The sequence below is a fragment of the Eriocheir sinensis genome, chromosome 37, assembly GCF_024679095.1.
Source record: "Eriocheir sinensis breed Jianghai 21 chromosome 37, ASM2467909v1, whole genome shotgun sequence".
NCBI classification, from domain to species: Eukaryota; Metazoa; Arthropoda; class Malacostraca; order Decapoda; family Varunidae; genus Eriocheir; species Eriocheir sinensis.
This window is the reverse complement of record NC_066545.1, coordinates 1,581,912-1,608,590: the sequence shown is the minus strand read 5'-3', so window position 1 is coordinate 1,608,590 and position 26,679 is coordinate 1,581,912. Positions and strand designations below refer to the sequence as shown.

General features: G+C 43.9%; 1 protein-coding gene across 5 annotated transcripts in view; it reads right to left on the bottom strand.

The window, feature by feature from the left end:
- Positions 1-26,679, bottom strand: part of LOC127008051 (uncharacterized) — a 112,978-nt gene that overhangs the window by 80,486 nt on the left and 5,813 nt on the right. For 4 of the 5 annotated variants that reach the window (XM_050879573.1, XM_050879576.1, XM_050879577.1 and 1 more), the window contains exons 2-3: positions 22,305-22,570; positions 13,540-14,348 (exon numbers count right to left, since the gene is read on the bottom strand). In XM_050879573.1, the coding sequence (XP_050735530.1) occupies positions 13,540-14,348; positions 22,305-22,509 (1,014 nt within the window). In that variant the 5' untranslated portion in view covers positions 22,510-22,570. Of the gene's footprint in view, positions 1-13,539; positions 14,349-22,304; positions 22,571-24,167; positions 24,835-26,679 lie in introns of those variants that run through there. The other variant, XM_050879575.1, reaches the window with a different exon arrangement.

The following is a 26,679-nucleotide window of genomic DNA, read 5'->3' as shown; positions in this document are numbered from 1 at the left end:
TAGTACTAAAAAAATCAGTACAGTGCTTGCTATATTCAAAGATTAAGAAATTATAATAATTATTATTTCAATTGCATATACATTTCATGAAAACAAAGAATTTCCATCAGGAACCCGTTTCATCAGTATGGCTGCAGGTTTACCATTTTGTTGCTCAGGGGCAACAAAAAGATAAAAAGTAAAGAGTAGCCAAAAGAGAGGTCAATTTCAGTCTTGATACACTCTTCTTGAAAGAGGTCAAGTCATAGGCAGGAGGAAATACAGACGAAGGAAGGCTGTTCCAGAGTTTACCAGTGAAGGGGATGAAAGAATGGAGATGCATATGGGGTTTGGACAGTATAGGGATGAGCATGAGTAGAAATTGTGTGCAGCGGGGCATGGGAGAGGGGAGGCATTCAGTTTGCAAGTTCAGAAGAGCAGTCAGCATGAAAATATCGATAGATGATAGAAAAAGATACAACATGGCGGCGGAATTTAAGAGGTAGAAGTTTGTCAGTAAGAGGAGGAGAGCTGATGAGAAGAAGAGCCTTAGACTCCACTCTGTCCAGGAGAGCAGTATGAGTGGAGCCCCCCCACACAAAATGCATACTCCATACGAGGGCAGACAAGGCCCCTATAAATGGAAAGCATCTGTGCGGGGGAGAAGAACTGGCGGAGACGATACAGAACGCCCAACTTCGAGGAAGCTGATTTAGTGAGAGCGGAGATGTGAAGTTTCCAGTTGAGATTTTGAGTTAAGGACAGACCGAGGATGTTTAGTGTTGAAGATGGTGATAGCTGAGTGTTATCGAAGAATAGGGGATAGGTGTTTGGAAGATTATGTCGAGTTGATAGATGGAGAAATTGGGTTTTTGAGGCATTGAATAACACAAGGTTCCTTTTACCCCAATCGGAAATGATAGCAAGGTCTGAGGTTAAGCGTTCTGCAGACTCTAGTCTGGAGTCTTGTAATTCCTGTTGAGAGGGTCTTCTTCTGTTGAAAGAAGTTGAATAATGCAAAGTGGAGTCGTCAGCATATGAATGGATAGGACAGTTTGTTATGGAAAGATCAATGATGAATAACAGGAAGAAAGTGGGTGATAGGACAGAGCCCTGTGGAACACCACTGTTGAAAGGTTTAGGGGAAGAACAGTGACTGTCTACCACAGTGGTTTAGAAAAGTTGTGCCAGACTCTATCAAAAGTTTTCAGTATGTATAGCGCAACTGGGAAAGTTTCACTGAAACAGCTGACAGGATGACCAAGAGTCGATTAAGAGAGCAAGAAGATCACTAGTAGAACGCCCCTTGCAGAACCCATACTGGCGATCAGATAGAAGGGCAGAAGTGGAAAGATGCTTTTGAATCTTCTGGTTAAGCAATGATTCAAAAGCTTTAGACAGACAGGAAAGTAAAGCTATAGGGCAGTAGTTTGAGGGATTGGAACGGTCACCCTTCTTAGGCACAGGCTGTATGAAGGCGTACTTCCAGCAGGAAGGAAAAGTAGATGTTGATAAGCAGAGACGAAAGAGTTTGACCAGGCAGGGTGTCAGCACAGAGGCACAGTTTTTAAGGACAATAGGAGGCACTCCATCAGGTCCATAAGCCTTCTGAGAGTTGAGGCCAGAGAGGGCATAGAAAACATCGTTCTTAAAAATCTTAATAACAGGCATAAAGGGGTCAGAGGGGGGGATGACTAGGAGGAATATACCCAGAATCGTCCAGAGTGGAGTTTTTACAGAAAGTTTGAGAGAAGAGTTAGATGAGATGGCAGAATTGCTGTCAGGGTTAATGAGAGGAGGGAAAGATGAAGAAGTGAAATTGGAGAAATTTTTGGCTATATGCCAGAAGTCCCAGGAAGAATTAGAAAAAGCAAGGTTTTGACATTTTCTATTTATGAAAGACTTTTTGGTAAGTCGGAGAATAGATTTGGCACAATTCCGGGCAAAAATATAAAGATCATGGTTAGTAGGAGTGTGAAGCTTTTATGAGCTGCCTCTCTATCTTTGACAGCATGAGAACAAAAGTGATTAAATCAAGACTTTTTAGCATGAGGAGTACAATAGAAAGTATGTGGAACGTGTGCCTCCATTCCAGAGACAATCACCTCTGTGATGCACTGGGCTCACACAGAGGGGTCTCTATCCTGGAAGCAGTAATCATTCCACGGGAAATCGGAAAAGTACATCCTCAGGTCGTCCCACCAGGCTGAAGCAAAATGCCAGAAGCATCGCCTCTTCGGTGGGTCCAGAGGGTGTGCAGGAGCGACAGGACAGGATACAGAAATAAAGTTGTGATCGGAGGAGCCCATCAGAGAGAACAGTTTGACAGGGTAAGTAGAAGGGTTAGAGGTAAGGATCGAAGATCGTTGAGGAGAGCAAAGTTGTAGGCTTGTTCACAAGGCTGGCCAGTGAAAGAGGATGAAAGCCAAGCTGGTGGTGAACATTTAAATCTCCTAGTGCAGTGTCACGTGTAAATATGTTTTTCGCTCATTGCAACACTTACTAATTATTGACAAGGTATTATTCCTACATAATAATTATTATGGATTTTGTAAGTTTCACGGTTTAACAAAGTGAACAGAATTATCAGCTTGATTGCAGAAAGTTTGATATAGATTCACATTCGAATATCAGAGCTACTAAGGCCAAGTCTGTCAGCTGATCAGCTGGTGTGACCTGCTGTGTGTGTCTGTCTCCACGAGGCATCACGGCATGACTGTTCACTTGCTTGGTTTGTAAAAGTATTGCTTATTTTTTTATTACTATACTATATAGTTTCCAGACAAGCCTTGTTAACTGCATGAGGAGTTGGAGGAATAGGGCTTTCCAGAGGAATGATGTTTGGAAAAAGGGGGGGGATTCCCAAAAGTACTGGGGCCCAAAAGGGTGGTGCTTGGTCACTGAATAAATCTCATGTAGTCGTCGTCGATTTGACACTAAGTCATGATTCTGCATAGACGCTTATTACCAAAACCATCAATCTGCCTCTCCAAGTTCCTATTCAGTGTCCATGTCTCACAGCCATTGAATAAGACAGGGAACACAAGCAGTGATGGGATTCAGCCGGTTCGCACCGGTTCGCTAGAACCCGTTCTTAGAATTTCTTTAATCCCGAGAAACGGTTGTTACTGTTAGCTTAAATCAGGGGTTCTCAATTTTTCACCCATGAACACCTTTTATTTATAAGTTATAAGAACCTGTTGCTAGCGAGTCCTGGAGTGGGAGAACCTGTTCTTACAAAAATTGAATCCCACCACTGAACACAAGGGACTTGAAGATCCAGATCTTTGTCCTTCTACACAGGTATCAACAGCGCCATAAACTGATGCTGAGTGCGTCTATAACACCGTAGGCAAAGGCAATCTATTGTAAGACTTCATGATGTGACTCGCCATTGTTCTGAACTACACTACCAAGGTATGTGAAATTTTGAAAGACGTCAATGTCCTCACCATATGCATGAACAGACCATACTGTTTCATCTAGCAAGCCTTGAAACACCTGCACCTTGGCCTTGACCCAAGGGACCTGGTCCCAAAGACTTTGCCTCTTCATGAAGTGCCTTGAGAGCAATCACCAGAACCTCCAATGACTGCAAAGATTATGGCATCATCAGCAAAAACAAGGTCAGTGACCCTGGTATTGCCAACAAATACTCCACAATGACTGGTCCACAGCTCTGTCTAGTACCCAGTCCATTGGGAGGCGGTGACTGAGTGGTTGGCGTGCAGGTGTGGTGAGCCTGAGGACCTTCCGCGGACTAGATTCAAGTCCCCACTAAAACAATGATTTTTCAAGTCATCGTCAGGTGGCACAAGATTACCCACATGCTGTCCGGATCTTCAATCAACCTTAACTTCAGTGACTTCGGTCAAGATGAACACTGGGGGACAGCATGGGCCAAGCAAGAGTCGTTCATCATGGCAGCCACTATAAATAAAATTAGCCAGCACCACTAACAGGCTGGGACCATCCATGAGGCCACTCAAGAACACCTACCAATACTACAGACAGACCAAAAAAAAAGAAAAAGTATTAAATAGCAATGGGGTAAGGACACAGCCCTACCACACTCCTGCATTCACAGGAAAGAAGCTGGACAAGCCCCTCTCACACACAACACTCGCAGTCCCAGAATACAGGCCAGTCAGCAAACCAATAGGTCTTGCAGGAGTCCCACAGTCGCAGGAGATCCCAGAGTGCCTCATGATGCACTAAGTCAAACACCTTCTTGAGAATGACATTGGCTGCAAGCATCCCTTTGTCAAAACTCATGGCAGTGCTCCACCAGTACGCAAAGCGCTAGGATATAGTCAGTTATTGACTTAGCAGGTGTGAACCCAGATTGGTCAGGTCTCTGCAGCTTCAGCAGATGGCTGCAAATTTGCATCAGCAATAGATGGGCAAACACCTTGCCTGCCACACTGAGCTGCATAGTACCAGGGTAGTTGTTACAGTCCTGACGGTTCCCTTTCCCTTTCCAGATAGGAATGACCAACCTCCTCTTCCAGTCAGAAGTATTGGTACCAGATTGCCACAGAGTGGTCAAGATCACATGCAACTCATGGATCATGGTGGATCCAGCTCTGAGCAGCTCTGCACTGATGTTACAGATGCCAGGTGCCACTTTACCACAGCTTCTCTGACTTTGTCAAGAGGGGTGGGCTTTGTCAATGGGTGGATCTATCACCTGCAACCCAGCAACTGGAAGCTGCTCACTTGGAGGGTCCATCATGATGCTATATGGCTATTATTTTTTATGGTGGGGTTATTTTGATGTCTGGACTTAAAATAAGTGCTTTACAAACATTTTGCTAATGTAGGCACCACCCACACACTATAGAATAGTTATAGTTGGTTCACCCAAATCTGAAGTGTGTATTATCATGCCCTGGCAACTTGCTGTCCCATGGTGTGTCAGATTTTGTGGATAATGTATTACAGTATATGCATAGGAAACAGTTGTCAGGATCAATAATATGCAGGCAACAATTATAAATACCATCAATTAGAGTCGATTTTGAGTTTAAAATTATCAATGATGTCATAAACAGCTGTTTTACTAATTTACAAGATCACTTATTACAACTATTAAACAGTTTTGGAGCTGTCTGCCACCAAGAAAATTAGCAGGCTTTATATTAACATAATAGCTGTTTGCAACAGTACAAAGAATTTTTAACTAAAACTCGACTCTACAGTACCCTCCCGAGTTTCGCTCTATCCAAGTTTTGTGATCCTCGAGTTTTGTGATCCTCGAGTTTTGTGCTTAGCCCTAAATTCTTACCATCCAGACTTTCACGCATTATTGCCCCAAGTTCCGCACTGGTTTGACATGTACGGGTCACATCTACCTACTATCGGAGTCACACATGCTGCCCTAAAAGGCGGTGTCACACTGGCCATTTTCCTCCAACTGTTGGGGTTACTGGCAACCGCAGGCAATTGCCCGTACGCCCATAGCTGAGCGTTATCGCGATAAGTTATCGCGATGCTTTATCGCTGATAACAAAATCGGGTTATCAGCCATCCGCTACTTATTTATATAAATATCGGTATCTTCGTTACTTTTGTAACCAAACTAGCGCTAATCACTACTTTTGTCCGCCTCTCAGAAAAACAATGTTGTCTCCTCCCTACTGTGCATGCGTAGCTCGGGCACCCGGTGTTGTATGAAAAATCCGGGTATGAAATGTGTTCGGTGAAGATATTTCATTCTTAGATCACAACATTAAAATACTAGTTGGTTTTTTTTTTTTAGACTTAAAAATCACTATATCAGAGAGAAAAATCATTTAACTTTGTCCAAAAAATGATTATTCACTGCCTGAAATCTGTGATCCCGTTGTAAAGAGCGCAAACAGAAACCAGCAGCTTGTGTTTTCACATGGCGGCGTGGCGCGTGGCCTTTCAGTGACTTGAGTGACGGAGTGAGCGTCAGTGTTCCAGTTTCCAGTGTTTCAGTGCTTCTTTACTGAAGTGACTGTTAAAGTGTTAATGGTGATAAGTAAGAATAACTGAATAAGTAGAGATGGGCCAGTTCACGAGAGACCAGTGTTTGTAAACAAAAGCTCCAGCTTTTGACGGTGGGAACGCCAAATAACACAACACCAGTTCAGGTGATTCTAGTATTACCGTCCCATATGCGAGTCAACGTGTTTTTCAGGTTTTGTACGTTTTGAAAATTATAGATAATGAAAATTTGAATTCATTTATGTTTTTTTTTTATTTGAAATATCAATATAGTATCGTTTTCGCCTATCGGATTTATCGCTAGCTAGTATCGAAACTGTGGATTTATATCGGGTATCGAGTATCGGTTATCGCCTAAATTTGTGTCTCCAGTTAACGAATATCGGTTATCACCGATAAGGTTTTCCATTATCAGTTATCGGGTATCGGGAATGAGGTTATCTGTTATCGTGCCCACCTATGCGTACGCCCAATTGGGAGCACGTTGTCAGTTGTCCATACGGATGGAAAATGGTGGTGAGTACAAATAACATCGCAGCTCTATGTAAACAAACAGACGACGACTTGACAGTGGCTGAGGAGTGAGCAGTGAAAGATGGGCCACCAAGAGACACGTAAAGTGGACTTGCAGAGATGCTTTATTTACTATTTAATTGATAAGATAACACCCCGAGCTATGGAACCAAAGTTCAAAAACCTTTTTCTTCAGTCTATGAAAACTGCAGGACTCCCGGTGTGGCATTGAGTCTCGTACCCTTGTTTTATTCTGTCCAATCCTGATCTCCGCATGCACAACCTTTGTTTACATATACAGGGTGGATGGATTTCAGCACAGTGCCTTGTCTATTGTCGACTGCTTGTCATACAAGGGGTGCAGGTTATCTCATTTATCACATTTACGAACATACTAGGGGTGCATGTTATCTCACTTATCACATTTACTGACAAACAAGGGGCGCAGGAACAAACTTTCATATTTCAAGCATTTTTCAAATTCAAAACATACGTCGTCATTTACTTAAAAAAAAAATTGGGTGGGACAATGTCAGTATGTGATAAATGAAATAACCTGAACCCCTTGTATGACGAGCAGTCGACAATAGACACAGTAGTGCCGAAATTCATCCACCCTGTGTATGTAAACAAAGCCCACACATGCGCAGATCAAGATCGGACAAACTAAAACAAGGGTACGAGACTTGATGCCACACCAGTGTTGTGTTCCTAGCTGTCCTTCCGTGAACTACGCATGCTCAGAAGCGAATGTAAACAAAGACTTGATAAACAGCTGTTACCATGCATCCCCCGACAGTGATTAAGGCATTTATGTTAGAATTAAGTTTTAAATTTTTTAAGGTATACTGTGCTAAATGGTGGTATAAGAACTTATTTCATTGTCTACTTCACATTTATGACAAGGTAACGCTGCTTTTCCACTTCTTGATATCTACGAATATACTAAAGGGGAAGAAAAGAAGACAACAAGGAAATTGAGGCAGGAAGAGAAGAAAGAAAAATGCGTGGCAGATCCAGACAGGAACGAAGGACGGAGGGAAGGAACGTGGGAAAGTTAAGACTGTCTTGCTATATCTGCTGAACGCTTTAAATATTAAGGAGGGAAGATAGGAAAAAACAGATGGTATAGGAAGGGTAGAGATCGACAGGCCAATCCTCATTGACAGAGCCGACTTTTGGTCGGCGACAAGCAGTAGTTAATCTGTCAGCTCCCTCTTCATGGGACATGACCCATGGTCCCTCCACGGAGGGACAAAATCTAGAGATGGATGGATGAGGAGGAGGTAGGAAGATGAATAAAGAGGAAGGAAGGAAGGATAGAAGGGAGGAGGAGGGAGGACTGGCAGTCCCGGGTGTCAGTGTTGCTGGGAAAACGTATCATACTGAGCACACTTCTCATGCTTCTCAAAGAGTGTATATTTCATCATTTTATAAAGAAATTGGATTCTCTTACTTGCAAAATTATATTTCAAATTGAGAAACACAATTTAGAAGCCTTTATATGTAGATATGATAATACTGTGAGTGCTTACTACACCTGCGAGGCAGTAGTTATGGAACAACAAATTTAGTGTCACACAGTGCGATGAAAGAGCTTTGTGAATATGTGCAGTAGTGTAGTGGACAACATGTGGTAGCTAGCGCGGCTCGTGACACTATCAATTTTTTGTGCACGCGTTAAGACGATTAATAATTTGTAGTTGCTGTAGTAGCTTTGTAAATCACACCTTGTTGTTGAGGCCAAAAAACTAAACGCTTTGTGAATCCGTCCCCCGGAGAAGTTGAAGTTGCAGATTTCCCCCACAGCAAACGTGGATGAAGGAAGAAGGCCCAGTGTGACATTAGCTTACGGGTAACCAACAACTTGCTCCCGGTTGGGTGTATGGACATTACCCGTAGCCCCTACAGCTGGAGGAAAATGGCCAGTGTGATACTGACATAAGGCAGAAAGGCCACTGATTTAGTGAGCACCGTCGATGACATCATCGGACTCACAGCGCATTAACAGCATGTTTTCAGAACTGTCAGCCAATCGTAGGGCAGATGCCTTCAGCTGTACACTCAACCCTCAATTTAACGGATTTTGGATTTAATGGACCACAAAATCTCAATGGACAAATACCCAGCAACAGACATTCTGTTCGTTGCTGGGTAGATTTGTCCGGAGTGACACCAGATTTAGAAACATCAAAACCCTAAACAGAAGGCCATCAGGTCATGTCGTGAGGCTGTGCCGCACATATTACACACACACACACACACTGCCTCATGGCCTCTAGCTCCGCCCACTTTTCAGCTGCCGGACAGAAAGCATTGTATAGCGTGTGTCCGCCTTTATGGGGAAAATTGAAAACCGTCAACATCTTGCGCTTGGCCACCCATCCAGGCGGCCAAGCGCACGTGTGCAGACAGCCCCAGCCATGCGCCAGGCACAGCCCCGAACAGCTGACGGGCGGCTGATGACGGTGATGGCGATGATGAGCGTTGGCAGCAAGCCCCTGCATCAGCGGTACCCGAACGGCGTCCCCATCAGGGCGTGCGTGTGGCTGTGTTTTTTATGGGTTTGGGCTTCTCAATTTGCCAATTCCCATTCCACATGTTGCACAGGACCCCTTTCCTTTCTTCCATCTCTTCTTTTTGAAAAAGAAAAGATGAAAGAAAAAAAAGAAGTCCCGCGCAACATGTGGAAAACAAAAATCAGCAAATTGAGGAGCCCGGGCCCACAATAAACACACATGGGCCCCAATAGAGTCTGGCACAAGTCTTTGCTTTCTAAACTGCCCTCTTTCAGATTCTATCCCTCTCTCTGATCCTTTACCTCCAGTTTCCTTTCCGGCCGTTCTATCTCTGCGGTGGTAGACGGTCACTGATCTTCCCCTAAACCTATCAACAGTGGTGTTCCACAGGGCTCTGTCCTATCACCCACTCTCTTCCTGTTATTCATCAATGATTTTCTTTCCATAACAAACTGTCCTGTCCACTCATATGCCGACGACTCCACACTGCATCATTCAACTTCTTTCAATAGAAGGCCACCCCAAAAGGAAGTACACGCTCCAGACTGGAGGCTGCAGAACGCTTAACCTCAGACCTTGCTATCATTTCCGACTGGGGTAGAAGGAACCGTGTGTCCTTCAATGCCTCAAAAACTCAATTTCTCCACTTATCATAGGGTGACCAGACGTCCCTGGTTTCCGGGGACAGTCCCCGTTTTCATTGACCTGTCCCCGGAAAAAAATGAAAAAAAAAATTTGTTGACCAAACTATACGTATAGTTGCACACTGTACAGTGTACAGTGTATATAACTAAGGAAATGATAAACAGCTTTGCTCGGTATAATTTGCGAGATTGCCTTTCAAGAACATAAAACCAAATTTCCCGCCAAACCATCATCAGCATCATCACCCGCGTCCCCTCCTGCCTTCCCACCAGCAACCAGCCAGCACCACTCTCTGCCATCCAGTCAGAAATCAGAATACATTCAATATTTCACATCCAAACACTGTCCCTATTGATTATGATCATTATGACCTCTTATTTTTACTATTTTAGAATGCCAGGAATAAGGAGGAGGCCTTAGTTTGGATGAAATGTCTGGCTGATACCTGTTTTTACAGCTGATTTTATGGATGTTTTTGATCTCAGCTACTTTGATCAGAGAAAAAATGCATTGTTAATCAGTTGAATTTTTATTCAGTTTATTTGTTATTTAGGATAAATAGGGTGAGAGAAACTTTTGAATGCTGCTTTATGAATGGTAAGGGCAGTGTCCCCATTTTAGTTTTTCAATGACAAAAACACTACATGTTTTGGAGGTTTTTACGCCTCTGAACCAAAAATGTCCCCGGATTTTGTCTCAGAAATCGGGTCACCTTAACCTATCAACTCAACACAATCTTCCAGACACCTATCCCCTATTCTTTGACAACACTCAGCTGTCACCTTCTTCAACACTAAATATCCTTGGTCTATCCTTAACTCAAAATCTCAACTGGAAACTTCATATCTCCCCTCTCGCTAAATCAGCTTCCTCGAGGTTGGGCGTTCTGTATCGTCTCACCAGTTCTTCTCCCCTGCACAGTTGCTATCCATATACAGGGTCCTTGTCCGCCCTCGTATAGAGTATGCATCTCATGTGTGAGGGGGCTCCACTCACACAGCTCTTCTGGACAGAGTGGAATCTAAGGCTCTTCGTCTCATCAGCTCTCCTCCTCGTACTGATACAGGTAACTCTCGATTTACGTGAGTTTGGTTTACGCGTTTTTAAAATAACGCGGGGTCCCAAATCCAAATAAATGTTTAATTTACACATTTTTTTCACTTATACGCGATATTTTATGGAGTGGCCACCAGATGTCTCACGCATCTGGACTCACTTGGAAGAACACAGCTGAGCTCAGTTCTTCCCGCACGCCACTTGAACAAAAATACAGTACCCACGCTGCCACGCTACTCAACAATAGGGATGGGCAAGTACCGGTACCAGTACCGGTACTAACGGTACAGCTATAAGGTACAGTACTAGTACCAGACTGCTCGGTACCAGTACCAATACTAGCCAGTCGCTCATGGTGTCCCTCATTTCTTCCTCACACAAGTGAGGTTGAGACTGAGTGCCTGAGTGGATATCTCGGTGATATGGATATTCTCTCTCTCTCTCTCTCTCTCTCTCTCTCTCCACTGAATGAAGTGAATATTTATTTTTCGATAGAAACCTACCTCTTGTTTGATTTACATTGTTTTTGATTTACGCGACCTCTTCAAGGACACAATACTCGCATAAATTGAGAGTTACCTGTAGTCTTCTACCTCTTAAATTCCATCGCGATGTTGCCTCTCTTTCTATCTTCTATCGCTATTTTCATGCTGACTGCTCTTCTGAACTTACTAACTGCATGCCTCCCCCCCTCCCGTGGCCCCGCTGCACACGACTTTCTACTCATGCTCATCCCTATACTGTCCAAACCCCTTATGCAAGAGTTAACCAGCATCTTCACTCTTTCATCCCTCACGCTGGTAAACTTTGGAACAATCTTCCTTCATATGTATTTCCTCCTGCCTACAACTTGAACTCTTTCAAGAGGAGGGTATCAGGACACCTCTCCTCCCGAAATTGACCTCTCTTTCGGCCACCTCTTTTGATTCTTTTTTTTAGGAGCAGCGAGTAGCGGGCTTTTTTTATTAGTTTCCTTTTTTTGTGCCCTTGAGCTGCCTCCTTTGATGAAAAAAAAAAAAAAAAAAAAAGCACCGCCCGGGCGGCACCAATGCGGAGGCCATGCCGCCGACACCCATCATTACCACCACCATCAGCAGCAGCCTGTCAGCTGCTCAAGTCCGGTGCGTGGCTGGGGCCGCTCACACACACACGCCTGGCCGCCCGGATCATAAAAAAAAAAAATTGTTCTGAGCTAGAAGGGAGCCTGGGTAGATTTGTCTGGTGTGACACTGGCTTTAGAAACGTCAAAAACGTATTTTCAAGCAACGGGCTTTTTCAAGCAACAGACCATCCTTCCCCCATTTTCACCCATCCGCTGCGATTGGCATGGATTTCGCCTTCACTGGTAGCCTAGTAACATATGCTCCCAGGTCTTTCTGTGCCTCTGTGGTGGGTAGTGGAGTGTTTCCCATGTGGTATTGGTGTGCTGGATTTCCCCTCCCAAGATGCATGACCTCACATTTTTCTTCACTAAATTGGAGCAGCCACTTTTTGTTCCACTCCTGTAGCTTGGTGATGTCTTCTTGTAGGAAATCCGCATCCAATGGGTTAATCCGTTAAATCGAGGGCCGAGTGTAGCTTCAAAACAACCCGTTCCCTCTTCTCATTTTCTTCCTTTTTCCAAGCTACATATTTTGAGATAACAAGGGAGTAAAGTAGAAGAAAATTCAGCTTCTCCACAGGTCGGAACAAATAAGCACTTTTTCAGTTTTCAATACCCCAAGTTTCGTGATCCTCGAGTTTAGCGCTATACCCTCGGAACGAAGCAAGCACGAAACTTGGGAGGATACTGTAATTACCGTAATGATATTTGTTATTATTTCATGCATATTATTGATTCTGAAGATTCCTTCCTATGCATAGGCTATTATACATTATTCACGCAATTGGATACACCATGGGACAGCAAGTTGCCAGCACAAGATAATACACACCTCAGACTTGGGTGAACCAACTATAGTAAACAAAGATTTGTTGACAAGTTTTGAAGTTTGTTTCATGACAATGTCAGTACAAAGGTGTATATATTTAGACTGGGCAAGCTGATTTAAGTGCTGAAAATCAAGAACTCTGTTTTCTTCATACCCCTCACAAACATCAACTCCCAGATAAGCACAACCTATGAGCCAGGCTGTGTGGTCTGGGAAACCAAAAAGAGGCTCCAACACTTAAACAAACCAAAAAAAAGTTCATATGTGGCAAACACTTTGTTGGTGGTAAAAATACTAAATAGCTGTTTAATATGATCCATGGCTTCCATGTGCATGGCTACTGTTTCTTTACAAGTGGTCGCCCTTACCACACAGCCGCACACAAGGGGCCTCAAGTAGCAAAGATGCGAAATGGTAGCCAACATGGTCTATTAGAGCAGCAGTGTGTATTATTAATCAAAATGCAATGTCATTAAAGTAATGCATGTAAAACTAATAATTACTGGCTACTTTCAAGTATGACCTTGATTACAGAAAACAACTTTTGTAATTTTTGTGGATGAAGCAGGGCACAGCATGGATGAGGCCCAGACTTGAGAAATAGAAGCCATCAACTAAAAGTAATGAGGGTAAAGTAGAAGTGAATATAACTACTCTACCAACCCCTCCCTACACTTACAGGAACCACAATTACCCCAGAGAAACATTCATCAATAGCCTAAAGATCAAAAGATATGCAGACCCCTGAGTGGCTCCCAGTACTTAATGACATCAAGATAAGTTGCATGCATTTCCTAATCTCATGGAAGCTCTCCACAATGACATGTTAAAATAATCACTCATTCTTATGACCTAAAGCACCAACACCTGTTTTGTTTTTGCCACACCACATCATTCAGAACCTATATTTCCAGTACACTTACATGCAAGTCTTGGAGCATCAACACCTGCCCACACTGCAGCTTGAGTCCTTCAGGCCAGCGACCCCCATCATTGTGGAACACTTTCACATTCATGTGTGTTTGTGGGGATGTGGGGAGTGTCATTTCCTGGGCTGTCACCATGAAGATGTCAAAGACGACCCCATTCTTTGCCAAGTGGCCCTCTTTCACCACCTTCACCACAACACCCACTGTATTTATCTTCAAGTTATCTTTTGCCTTGACAAGTGATTTGAGCTCAAATTTCTTCTTGCGTTTGGAAGGGCTATGGCTCCCGACTAGATCTCTAGTTGTGGCCGGGGCTTGAGCTGTGGCTGGGAGTGGAGCACGAAGCTTAACTGATGCTGGGGCTGGAGTTTCCCTGGCACCAGCAGAGGAGGAGGATCGTGATGGTTGTGGGGCAGGTTTAGCACGCACTGGAGAGACAGCCAAAGTAGGGGCAACCTTCTGTATGGGGGTGGCCGGGATGGTCTCATGCTGCGAGACACTAACCATCACCCACATTTCACACCGAGAAGGGGGCTTGGGGTCTATGCGAATCATAAGCGGATGACGATCCTCTTTACCCCACATGTAGGGGTGGACTAATGTACAATGCAACACCAGCCACACTGTGATACTGCTGGGACTTTTCTTTGACCAGATGAGGTTGTCCCCTAGTGAACTGTTCTTTGACCAGGTCTCCTTGTACCCTAGTTCCCCCAATATGGGTTCTTCTATTGCTTCACAGAAAGTCCCAAATGCCAAACCATCCACGTAGGTCCGCTTCTCTGGGCTACAGTTCTCCAGCACTGCATGAAGAAAGAGGGAATGATATTAAACCAATGGTGCAGTTAATCCAATTCAAGGGGTTAACTAGTGGTCAGCTGTGTTACTATGGGTTGACAGAACCTCTACCTGTATCTTTGGCTCTGACATCCTATTTCCTTGGGAAACTCCCCCTAAGAGGGTGACCTTTGCCGAAGTCCCCAGTTAGCCCTGTTCATACAATCCTTTATGCTCTCATGTAACAACTTCATAAGCTATTTTGCATTCTTATCCCTTAAATTGCTGTTAATGATGTTTTATCCAATCTATAATCCTGCAATTAAAAACTTTTGCACCTCATTTATATCACGCTTTCCATATACTGCATGCATTCTCACTATTCACACTATCCTATTTCATCATCTCCCATACATGCTTATATATATATTATATATGCAGTAAGCCTTCTATAAATCAGACCTCTATATTTCGGATATAGGATAAATCAATGTTCCAGACTTATATCCATAAATTAGACCAAGATCCAGGATATATGGCACCTGTCTGGACAGCATCAGGATAGATGTAAATCAATCAAATATGTGGTTTTGAGCTAGGAATTTGGCATAAGTCTGGAGTGTGTCATTTTAAAAAAAAGGCTGTCTGTATCTCATGCCCCTCCTGAACCCCCACTGGTGTAGGGCAAGAGGAACACTCCTGTTCAGTGGTTGATTTAAGGTTTCAATCAAGTAAACACAATGGGAAGTTAAATTAATTTTTAAATCTAACAGTAGTTTCAATTTCTGTGCACCAGATACAACTCATAACTTATTCACCCAAAACTATGGCCACAGCCACACAGGGAGCGAGCAAGCAAGCGAGAGCAACAAGGCAAGTTTATGTGGCCACACGAAAAGTGAGGCGAGGCGAGGGTTGTCACGGCAACAAGGCCCAATGAGCAGTATAGCCTCGCACCCACCCCCGTCGGCGCGTCATCGCACACTAGGGATGAGGTGAAATGTTTTTTTTATAAATAGTTCCGTGCTTCACTTATCTGGCATTATACAAAAAAATCTGTATGCACCATCGTGTTCAGGAGGCTTTTCTCTACAAGATGGAATTGTTTATTTTAGTACTCATTTCATAGCCGCTGCAAATGGAAGCTATATGTAAAATGTGTTATAAACATTACGGAATGATTATTTAACTTCAACGTCACTATTTATTTAGTTTCTGTTTTATTTAATTTTCACAAACATATTTGAGTTCTGCAATCACTGCTGCATCTAACGGTGTTAAACAAAATGTCCTATCTAATGCATGAGTAGAGTTACGATAAATAATGTAGAAGTAGGTCTGTGATGTCACTCCTTCTGACCGAGCGATCTCGTGCGAATAAAGCAAGAAAAGTTGATCGTCAACTCTCCTCGCTTATCACCTCGTTTTCTCGCCATTACCTGCTCGCTGCCAGTGTGGCAACCTCCATTGGTTATTATATATTAAAGGTCCTTGCTCTCGCTCGCTTTCTCGCTCCCTGTGTGGCCGCGGCCTAATTTTCCTGATGAATACAGTATAGTGCGCCTCATACTCTTCTGTTCCAAGCTTCTTTGCAACTGTCACCCTCACCTCCACCATCTCATCTTCACTGCTCTGTTGCCAAAGATAGTACGCCAGAGATATATAAACTTTTATTTATTTTATTTATTTATGGCCCTACAACGTATGTTACTGCTCCCCTGTGGTATCCTAATTGTTTATGCAAGAATTAATAAAATTTGCTGGTTAAATCTGGAACAGCCTTACTTGACCCCACTTTTTTTTTACTACAGTACCCTCTCAAGTTTCGCGCTTGCTTCATTCCAAAGGTATAGCGCTAAACTCGAGGATCGCGAAACTCGAGGTATTGAAATACATGAAAAAGCGCTTATTGGTTCCAGCCCATGGAAAAAAAATACTTTTTTTTTCGACTTGACTCCCTTGTTATCACAATTTTTTCAACTTTACTCTCTTGTTATCTCAAAATACGTACCTTGGTAATAGGCAGAAAATGGGAAGTGAGAACAGGTCATTCTAAAGCCGCAGTTGAAGGCGGCTGCCTTACAATTGGCTGGCAGTTCTGAATACACGCTTGTGATCCACGTGGTGTCGTCTGCTAATGTAAGGGTGGTTGGTCACGGTCACCCGTAGTACAGTTGGACAAACCTATAGCTTCTGGTAGTTTTTTGTGTGTTATGGTATAATCTGCTAACTCTTTCTGTTATATATCATCAAATCACTGACATCATGATTGACTTTTCAATGCCTATTGAACGTAAACTGCCGCCGCAATCACAAAATAGCTTGCAGAGAGGTTGAACTTGCTTACTGATTCCATATTTCCCTCACCGCTCACAAAGACCACAAGCGGACAAAAACAAAAAAAAAAACAAAAAAAATCCAGGCAAATTAACACTTTTAATGCTGTGTATTCCCACAGCGCGCATGAGTGGTAGACTGACTAATTTCAGCGGGTAGATATTTCTCGCAACACCGGCCAGTGTATAGTTGACCTTCTTCTTCTTCTTTTGACCTGTAATGCTTTGTATTGCTTCTTAGGTCCTCCTCCTCCACACTTTTATACTTCACAACATGCACTCAGGGCCGCTTTCGCAGTCATTTTGTTTGTATTGATCATTACCAATGGCGGCGATCACCGCTCTAGTATTTCCACGTGAAACTGGCCGATGGGTTGTGATGTGATGTGATGGTGTCGGAGGTATTGCCTTTACAACGGCACCTCATGGCGGCTGCGGGGTTAGCCTCGCCCCGCACATTACCACACTCAACACCTGTCGCCCTCTCTGCAACCACCACTACCCTATAGTCTAATTTCACGTGGAAAACTATAGCGTCGATTGCCGCCATTGGTAACAATCAAAACAAACAGTGACTGTGAAAGTGGCCCTTATTTACTTCACAGTGCACACTTATACACTTCACCCTGAACTTAGGTGTTTTTTTGTTCTTTTTTTTCCCTGATTTTGGTTTTCTATGCCCTTTTGCTATTTTCCACTGTTACTTTTCACCGTCACTGCCATGCATTACAGGTCAAAAGAAGAAGAAGAGGAAAACATCACTGGGAGATCTTCAATTTTCAAAGACTCGAGAAAAAAGTTTTTTGGACTGTGGTTCCCCAGCACGGGGTGTTCTCTTATCTTGTTAATCTAGTAGTAAGCAAAGCAGCTCTGCCAGTCCATTTTACGAGTCTCTTGTTATGCCATCTTCCACTGCTCCTCACTCCTCAGCCACTGCCGTCATCTGTTTGTTTACATACAGCCGTGAGGTACCCACGTACCCACGCTCATACAACCATTTTCCATTCATACAGACAACCAACAACTCGCTCCCGGTTGGGCATACGGGCAACTGCGGTTGCCCATAGCCCCAATGGTTTGACACCGCCTTTTAAGGCAGCACGCATGACACCGACGGTAGGTAGACGTGACCCATACATGTCAAAGGAGCGTGAACCTCGTGGCAGTAATGCGCGAAAGTCGTGATGGCAAGAATTTAGGACTTAGCGCTAAACTCGAGGATTGCGAAACTCGGATAGAGCGAAACTCGAGAGGTGCTGTATTTGGTTATTATAGATTTTTGGCTACAGGTTTCCCCCACTTTATGATTGGTTAGGTTCCTGAAAACCAGATCGAATAACGAACGATTGTATAGCGAACTTAAGGTTTAATAGGATTTAATTTAATGGGGAGAGTAACCTATGGCGATGATGAGCATCGGCGGCTGGCCCGCATCGGCGTCACCCGAGCAGAATCCCCATCGCGGCCCACACGTGTGTGGCTGTATTTGCTGTGGGTTTGGGCTTCTCAATTTGCCGATTCCCATCCTCCACATGTTGCGCGGGACTCCTTTCCTTTCTTCCATCTCTTCTTTTTGAGAAAGAAGAGATGGAAGAAGGGAGGGGGGTCCCGTGCAACATGTGGAAAATGAGAGTTGGCAAATTGAGGAGCCCGGGCCAGCGGTGGGCACAGCCACACACACGCGGGCCCCAATGAAAACACCGCCCGGGCGGTGCCTCGTCAGCGTCTTTGCCATTAATGTAGACGCTGTTTCACCTGCTTTCTTTACACTGGGTGTTTGTTTGATTATACTAGAGACAGTAGATTGGGGCAATTGCAGGAATCTGGCAATGAAGTTAGCCCCTTCACCTCCCTCATGGCACTTAACAATGTGAAGTTTTTTTCTCCAAAGATAAGCTTTTCCTCGGTCTTTTGGCCTTTATTTCAGCAACACTAGAGTCCATCCAAAATATTGAGTCTGGTCTGGCGGAGCCCCGAAAGGGAAATTCCCTTGGTGCGGCGTTGCCAGGTGTACTAGCAACAATTATTGTCTTATTGTAAGATTACTTCTAAATGAAACTTCATAATAGTGCATTTATATAAATTTCTAATAAGGATGTACAGAGAGCTTTGAATATTGTTCTAGTGGAATGATAATAATGACTTGTGGCAGCTCTGTTCTCCAATGTTGCCATTTTTGAGGCTGGGTCAAGGGTACATTGACCACGCTAATCCGCAGGTAAACGGGAGGTCGATTCTCATGATAATCCGACACACACACACACTGTGAGAGAGAGAGAGAGAGAGAGAGAGAGAGAGAGAGAGAGAGAGAGAGAGAGAGAGAGAGAGAGAGAGAGAGAGAGAGAGAGAGAGAGAGAGAGAGAGAGAGAGAGAGAGAGAGAGAGAGAGAGAGAGAGAGAGAGAGAGAGAGAGGAAATAATTCACACTTCCTTACTAAGTCTTTAACCCTTTCACTGCTAAACGCTTGCAGCGGGCATTAGGCGTATTTGCCGGTGGTGCTAAATGCCCGCTGCAACCTCCACCCGCACTCAAATCTCCCGCGTATGAGAGTGTTCCAACACTAATTCTCACAACACAGGATTGCCAATTGAGTGGATTCTTCACTAAATTTGGTGGAAAATCATATCAGACCAGCGCGGCAAATCTACGGACGAGTAACTGGTGGATGTTCTTGCCCAATATAGCGGCATTTTTGCATAGGTTCACCTATCACCAACTGATTCTTTGAACAAATAGTTGCAAATATTGCAGTTGGCAATGCTCCCTTGCCAGAATCTGAAGAAAAAATTGTCCGCAGTTCCTTCAATATGGCTGATCATCACGCACGCACCGACGTAAGTGTTAACATTCAACACTCCCTGAACGTGCATGTACGTTCGCAAGAGAGGCATACATAACCAACTCCTATAGATCTGGACCTCCTCTTTCCAATGGTATTTTTGGTTTTTAGCTGTGATGAATAGTTTTTGAGATACAGAGGTTAAAAGAGACCCCCAATTTGGCTGCCCGACTGCACCTGAGGGGATAGTCTCATCCACACTGCGCGCAATGAAAGGGCTAATTGTTGCTAGTACACCTGGCAACACCGAACCAAGAGAATTTCCCTCTCGGGGCTCCGCCAGACTGGACTCGACATTTGGACGGACTATAGTTGTTGCAGGCCGCTTGGAAGCCATCACACATGTATCACTCTCATAATACCAACAATGAATGTGAATTATATCAAAACACAAACACTGGTGCAATCGGACTGATGGAGTAAACACAACTGAATAAATAGCGGGAATGAGTTTCAATGGGTGGCCGCTGGGGCGTGGGTGGCGCTAGGATTGCAGTGCGTTTGTTTACGGTTTGATGGTAATAACATTGAAAAACGAGCGAGCGGTATCAATTCATAATGATCGTATAAGCAAAATATCGGATATCAAACCATCAAATAGCAAGGGAAACCTGTATATTGAATAAAGTCTCACAAAATTAGTCTGATTTATAGAGGGTTTGCTATACAGGTAGTCAAAGAGTTATGACAGGGTTCAGGACTAACAGGCTGGTCAAGTCGAATTGATCTCGTCAAAATATACATTAAGTAAATAAAAATATTATTCAAATGTTCCGCTGTGGATAGAACGGCGTTCCTGTGCCTCCTACCCTCCCCCAAATCTGCCTTTGTTCTCGTGAGTTCACTTTGCCCCAGCCCTGCGCTTGATTGACCTTTTGGCCATGCAATCTTGTGCTTTGCTACAAAATTAAGCTACAGTATAACCCCTGGTAATCAGCAACTGCGGGGATTCAGAGGTGCCAGATAAGCAAAAAATTACAGATACGTCAGGTATATCACAAAAGTTCCCATGTAATTCAGCAATTTTATTCAACAAAACATATTTATCTATAGTATTTCCCGCCATATAAGATGCACTTTTATAATAAAAGAAGCTTTGAATAATCACCCTGCGTCTTATACCCTGATGGTTAGGTTTTGGTAGGCCTAGGGGTTAATGTTACAGGTACTAGAGTCTAAACTAACACCCAAAACATCTCCATTTGACACAATAGTTCCCAGATGTCCCTGGAATGAAGTGAAATGTGTGTGTGTGCCCGGCGGTAGTGTATGCCACTGTGTGAGTGTCAGGTGGTGGTGTCTGATGCTGTGTGTGTGTGTGTGCCCAGGGGTGGTGTTTGTCACTGTGTGTGTGACCAGCGGTGGTGTCTGGCACTGTGTGTGTGTGCCCAGCGGTAGTGTCAGGCCAATGAGTGGCCAGTTCAATGTAGTACAGTACTATCTCCAAGTTTGCGATAAATAGGTCGACGTTGCGGGTCGCAAACGTTGAAATCGCAAACTTTGAACCAATATTCTTATGGGGAAAATTGAAAACCATCGACATCTTGCGCTTGGCCACCCATCCGGACGTGTGCGGACGGCCCCGGCTGCACACTGGGCCCGAGCAGCTGGTGGGCGGCTGATGATGGTGATGAAGAGTGTCGGCAGCATGGCCTTTGCATCGGCGCCACCTGAACGGTGTTTTTGTCAGGGCCCGTGTGTGTGTGGCTGTGTTTGTTGTGGGTTTGGGCTTCTCAATTTGCCAGTTCTTGTTTTCCACATGTTGCACGGGACCCTTTTCTTTTCTTCCATCTCTTCTTTTTGAAAAGGAAGAGATGGAAGAAAAGAATGAGGTCCCGCGCAACATGTGGAGGTGGGAATTGGCAGATTGAGGAGCCTGGGCCCACGATGGGTACAGCCACACACGCAGGCCCCGATGAAAGTGCCGTTTAGGTGGCGCCAATGTGGGGACCGCGCCACCGACGCTCATCATCACCATCACCGTCATCAGCCGCCCATCAGCTGCTCGGGCCCGGTGCGCGGTCAGGGCTGCTTCCACACATGCGCCTGGCTACCCGGATCCCACTCACCATGCTTCCCCCAGCCAATGGAAAGGCCCAGGGGGTGGGTAAGAGCAAGAATGGAATCAAGGACCACATCAAGGTGTGAAAAAAAAAAAAAGGGTTTAGCAGCCTTTTCCTTTCGGGTCATATCGCAATTTCAGTTTTCAATAAAAATCGAATTTTTTGGGTCCATATCGCAAACTCGGTGAATCACAAACTAGAAACTCGCAATCCTGGAGACAGTACTGTATTATGGAGACTTGCTCCTTATTTGGGCTAAAAGGATTAAAAACAACAGCTTATGGTCGCTGCCTCCCTCCCCGTTGGTTCTACCCTACAGGGTATACTAACGGTGCACTCCACGTGAAGGTGAAGATTTGGTTGGCTACTCTCCCGGTCAGAGAGTAGCTGTATTGCTCTCTTCCCAATACCCCAAAATAAGGGAGCTCTACGCATAAGCAACAACGCACCTCGGATGAACCTCATTGGTTATGATACTGCCACTGCACAAAGCAGTGTAAGTTATTGGATAAGAAAGTAGTTGCATGTTATATTTAAAAAATATATAGATAAATTTATCCTTTCAGTTATGAATCGAGCTATGGATCTGAAAATAAGAGAAGATTATTTCAGCATAGGCATATGTTTGGCAAAAAAAAACCATGGCAATACACTGGTAATTGAGAAATGGTGTGACACATCACTTGAACTCCCAATCACTAAAAGCTATGGGTCCTAAGGCTGCCATTTGGTGACAATCCTTACCATCGTGAACTGTAATCCTTGCCCGATAGGTATCTCCAATCTTTCTCTTTCCCCAGAAAGTATCTAAGGAGAATACAAAGTATTTCCCCTCAGGCTGCTCCCCATAGCGGATGGAGCGATTTAAGGCTTGTAAGTGGTGGTTGGGTGGCAGCAGCTCCTCCACCTCATTCAGATTAAGTTGGTTGACGTAGCAAGTGGTGATCATCCTGCTGGCTCATGTATTCACACTTCTTGCCGTGGGAAAAGGATCAGCTCACCCCACCTCGCTGCAAAGAGAGTAACTCTACAAAGTCATTTATTTTAACATACGAGTCAACTTAATGGAAAAAAAAAGCAAATGTAACACATTGTTGTAAACCCCTTGGCATACCTTGTTTCTATAAGTTTCATTTTCTATGCCTATTTGACGGGCACCACTAGTAACAGGTGCCCACTCTGAGGCAACTCCATCAATCACCACTATTTAATGTCTGTTGCTCAACCAATTAGCAATCTATTAATGTGCTTTACCTTCAATATCTAGTTGCTTGATTTTATTAAGTAATTCATGGTGTGGAACTTTAAGAAAACTTTCTGAAAGTCAAGATAGACTACATAAAGTGATTTGGTTACGTCATAAACTGAGGTCATTATAAAAGGTCAGTGTTTTTTGGGGTTTGTTTGTTTCTTTTGTCTTTGTTTTTATGTGCCAGCCTATTGCACTGGTAGGCTTTCTTGAGGGGCCTGGATGGTAGTCGGCCCCAGCCCGTCATGATACAGGCAAGTGTTTTATAGTTGCGCCATCTTTTCTTGGCTCATGCTGCCCCCCGGAGCTCGTTCTTCATTCACTTGGACGGGTCCCTCTAGAGTCTGGGTTGATGGGTGGTCTTCAGGACAGCATGTGGGTAGTTTTAGGCCACTCGGCGGTGACTGAAAAATCCCAGGTGGTAGAGGCGGATTCGAACTCATGTCGTCAATCACGCGGTGAATGCGGAGCCCGCACGCTAACCACTCAGCCACCGCCTACCCAAACAAAATCTCTTGTTATGGAAGCCACATTGTGAATTCTTAATTAACAAATGACTTTCAAGGTCATAATTTTCCCTCTAATTATGCTCTCAAGTTGCTTCCTTGCTACTGAAGTTAAGGAACGCGACTACAGGGGTCCTCCTGTGCATATGGTACGTCCAATAGCTTTGAAATTTTAGCATGTTGTTTGTAGGTATAAAGGTAGGATATTTTATTTATGAGTTTCATTAAATTTGGGTAAAGTTTAGGAGAGGCTCTAACAAAGTGTTTTTCTTTTCTTTGTTTCACTTTATTTTTCAGTTAATCGCTTTGAAAAAAATACCATAGAAATTTTGTTTACCTATCTACATTTCGCACTGATAGAATTTGAATTTTTTTTTTTTTTGTCTTAAAAAAAAAAATTAAAGTACCCTTTCGAGTTTCACGCTCGCTTCGTTCCAAAGGTATAGCGCTAAACTCAAGGACCACAAAACTCAAGGTATTAAAAACACCGAAAAAGCACTTATCTGTTTCGACCTGGAGTTTTTTTTTTTTTTTTTTTTTTTCATGTGGGCTATTGCGCCAGTAGACTATCCATCTGGGCCTGATGGTCGGCCCCGAGCCCGTCATGGCGCAGGCAATTGTTTATAGTGGCACTATTATAATTGGCTCATGCTTCCCCCCAGAGCTAACTTTTTTTCCTCCTTTACTCCCTTGTTATCTCAAAATACATCGTACGTATCTTGGAAAAATGAAGAAAACAGGAAGAGAGAACAGGTCGTTTTAAAGTCACAGATGAAGCCTAACGATTGGCTGAGCTCTGAAAACACGCTTGTGATTCTCTGGGAGTCCGATGACATCATCTCCGGCGCTCACCTGGTCAGCGGCCTCGCTGCCTTGGGGCAGTGTCACATTGGCCCTTGTCCTCTAACCGTTGTGGCTACTGGCAACACCCGTGCGCCCATCCAGGAGCGAGTTGTCGGTTGTCCGTAACCTGGTGTCACACTGGGCCTTTTTCTTTCCACTGCGTTGGCGGCAGCTTGGACAACCTGCAAATCCAACTTTTCCAGGTGTGCGTCACACGTCACACACGGCCAAGGTCGGTTGCCCGTATCCACATCTACAACGTAAACAAAGCACTTGCCCTGTATCAACATGGCGTCGTCTGCTAAAGTAAGGGCTGTCGCGGCTTGTCTTACCTAGACATCTTACCTAGAAGGGTTCCACGAGAAGGGAACCCCACAAGTGCCAACACTCCAGCAGAATGCATATTTGCATAATTACTCTTAGCACTAAAACTATTAAGCCGCTGCTGCCATTACCCAAGTTATGGACTTGTTGCATCAGTTAATTGGAAGGAAAATGCTGATGTGGGTGTGGCGTGTCTGTGATTTCTCCGTGCCAGTTCTCATTGTCGCCCATCTAGACTCAGACCACATAAACACATGGATCGAGTAACAACAAAGACACACACACACACACACACACACACACACCAGACTCATCATGAACCATAGCAGATGTTTCTCACAAACAAAAATGGCTTTGCCACTTCCTAGAGTGTGTTAGAACTTATTTGGTGAGTGGTTCATACAAACCAAACATACCCAATGGAAAGAAGAGAGCAGTGTTAAAGACGACTGCTCTCTTCTTGCCAAGAGCTAGGTTTGGTTCATGTGAGCCATTCACCAAATACGTTCTAACACACTCAAGAAATGGTGGTCATTTTTTTTTTCAGAAACATCTGCAATGGTTCCTAATGAGTCTGGTGTGTGTGTGTGTGTGTGTGTGTGTGTGTGTGTGTGTGTGTGTGTGTGTTGTTATTCAATCCATGTGTTTATGTGGTTGAGTCAAGATGGGTGGGTTGGCCGCGCATCGCAGTGGTGACAATGAGAACTGGCATGGAGGAACCACAGGCATGCCACACCCACAATTGTTTCTTCCTTCCATTTAACTGCAGCAACAAGTCCATAACTTGGGTAATGGCAGCACAAGCTGCGACAGCCCTTACTTTGGCAGACGACGCCATGATGATACAGTGAGAGTGATTTGTTTACGTTGTGGCTGGAGTTAGAGTTAGAGTAGTTTAAATATGCTCCCCACCCAAAAGAACCGATTTAACACGGGTCCCCCAAGATTGTTAGGGGAAGGGAATTCGGCCTTCTTTTTACTTTTCAGTACCATCAACCAGGGTGACTTCAAACAGTTTTCAAGGTTTTTTGCTCATGAATTTTTTTGTTTCTAGGCCTAGGATCTATGCTGAGTGTGCATTTACTCTGTATTGTTAAGGTGGAAGGACTGGGTGAGGAGGGAGGAGGGAGAGCGGGGTGAGGATTCGGCAGACGATGACCAGTGACGCATCAACAAAGTGATGATGGTGAGTGTGAGGACGTGTTTTTGTTGTGTCAGTGACTTACAAATGTAATGTAGCAATTCTTTCTTTAGAAAACTTTAACTTAAAGGAGTTATCTTTGTCACCAATAGAATGGGTTGTCAAAGGAAGAGGAAGGAGGCAAGTGAGGCGGAGTGGCGGAGGTGAAGGGAGTGCGATGTGAGAAGGGATGGTGGCCGACGCAGGTGAAGAACAAATTTAAATACAATGAGAACGTGTGTTTTTGTTGTTTACGTGACCTACTAATGTATTAATAATGTTTCATCAATGACGTCACGCTCAATGACATCACCACGCAGAGATGCTGTCTTTCTCCGAGAAAGACAGCATCTCCGCACAGTGACGTCATTGAGCGTGACAGCATCGATGAAACTCGTGTTAAATCGAACATATCGCGTTAGTCAAACGTATCTCCTTAAATATCAATTCGTGTTAAATCAAAAACGCGTTATTTAAACTCATGTTAAACGAGAGGTGACTGTAGTTATATTTAAGTGTCCAAAGTCACCCCATTTTGAGCCATTTTTCGACATGCCTCCATTCAAGTGACATTTACAGGTGTGTAGGGTATGTTAAGCACCCCTGAATCATTCTAACTGTTCTAGTTGAGCATGTTTCTGATTGTTTTCTCTAGTTTTGATGTTGTGTGTAATACAGATCGTTCCTGCCAGAAGTTTTCCAAAGGGTAAATTTTTACAAAATCTCGAAAACACATATTGTGCTTGTTTTCAAAACAGAAACGTGTCAAGAAAACAATATTCTTATTAAAAAATTATAAGGCAAAAGACAAATTCTGACACTAAAATCATCTAGCTTGTTGCAACTGGCTACGAGTTATCCAGTTAACGTTACTTGCGCCTTCATATTATGGTTGAGGGACATATATTTCATTCCTTAACTATAATATGGAGGAATATTATCGTATTTTGGAGGCGCAGAGTCAATCTCCACAATTATCTTCAATTCCTGGTAACACAAACATGTGAAGCAGATTCA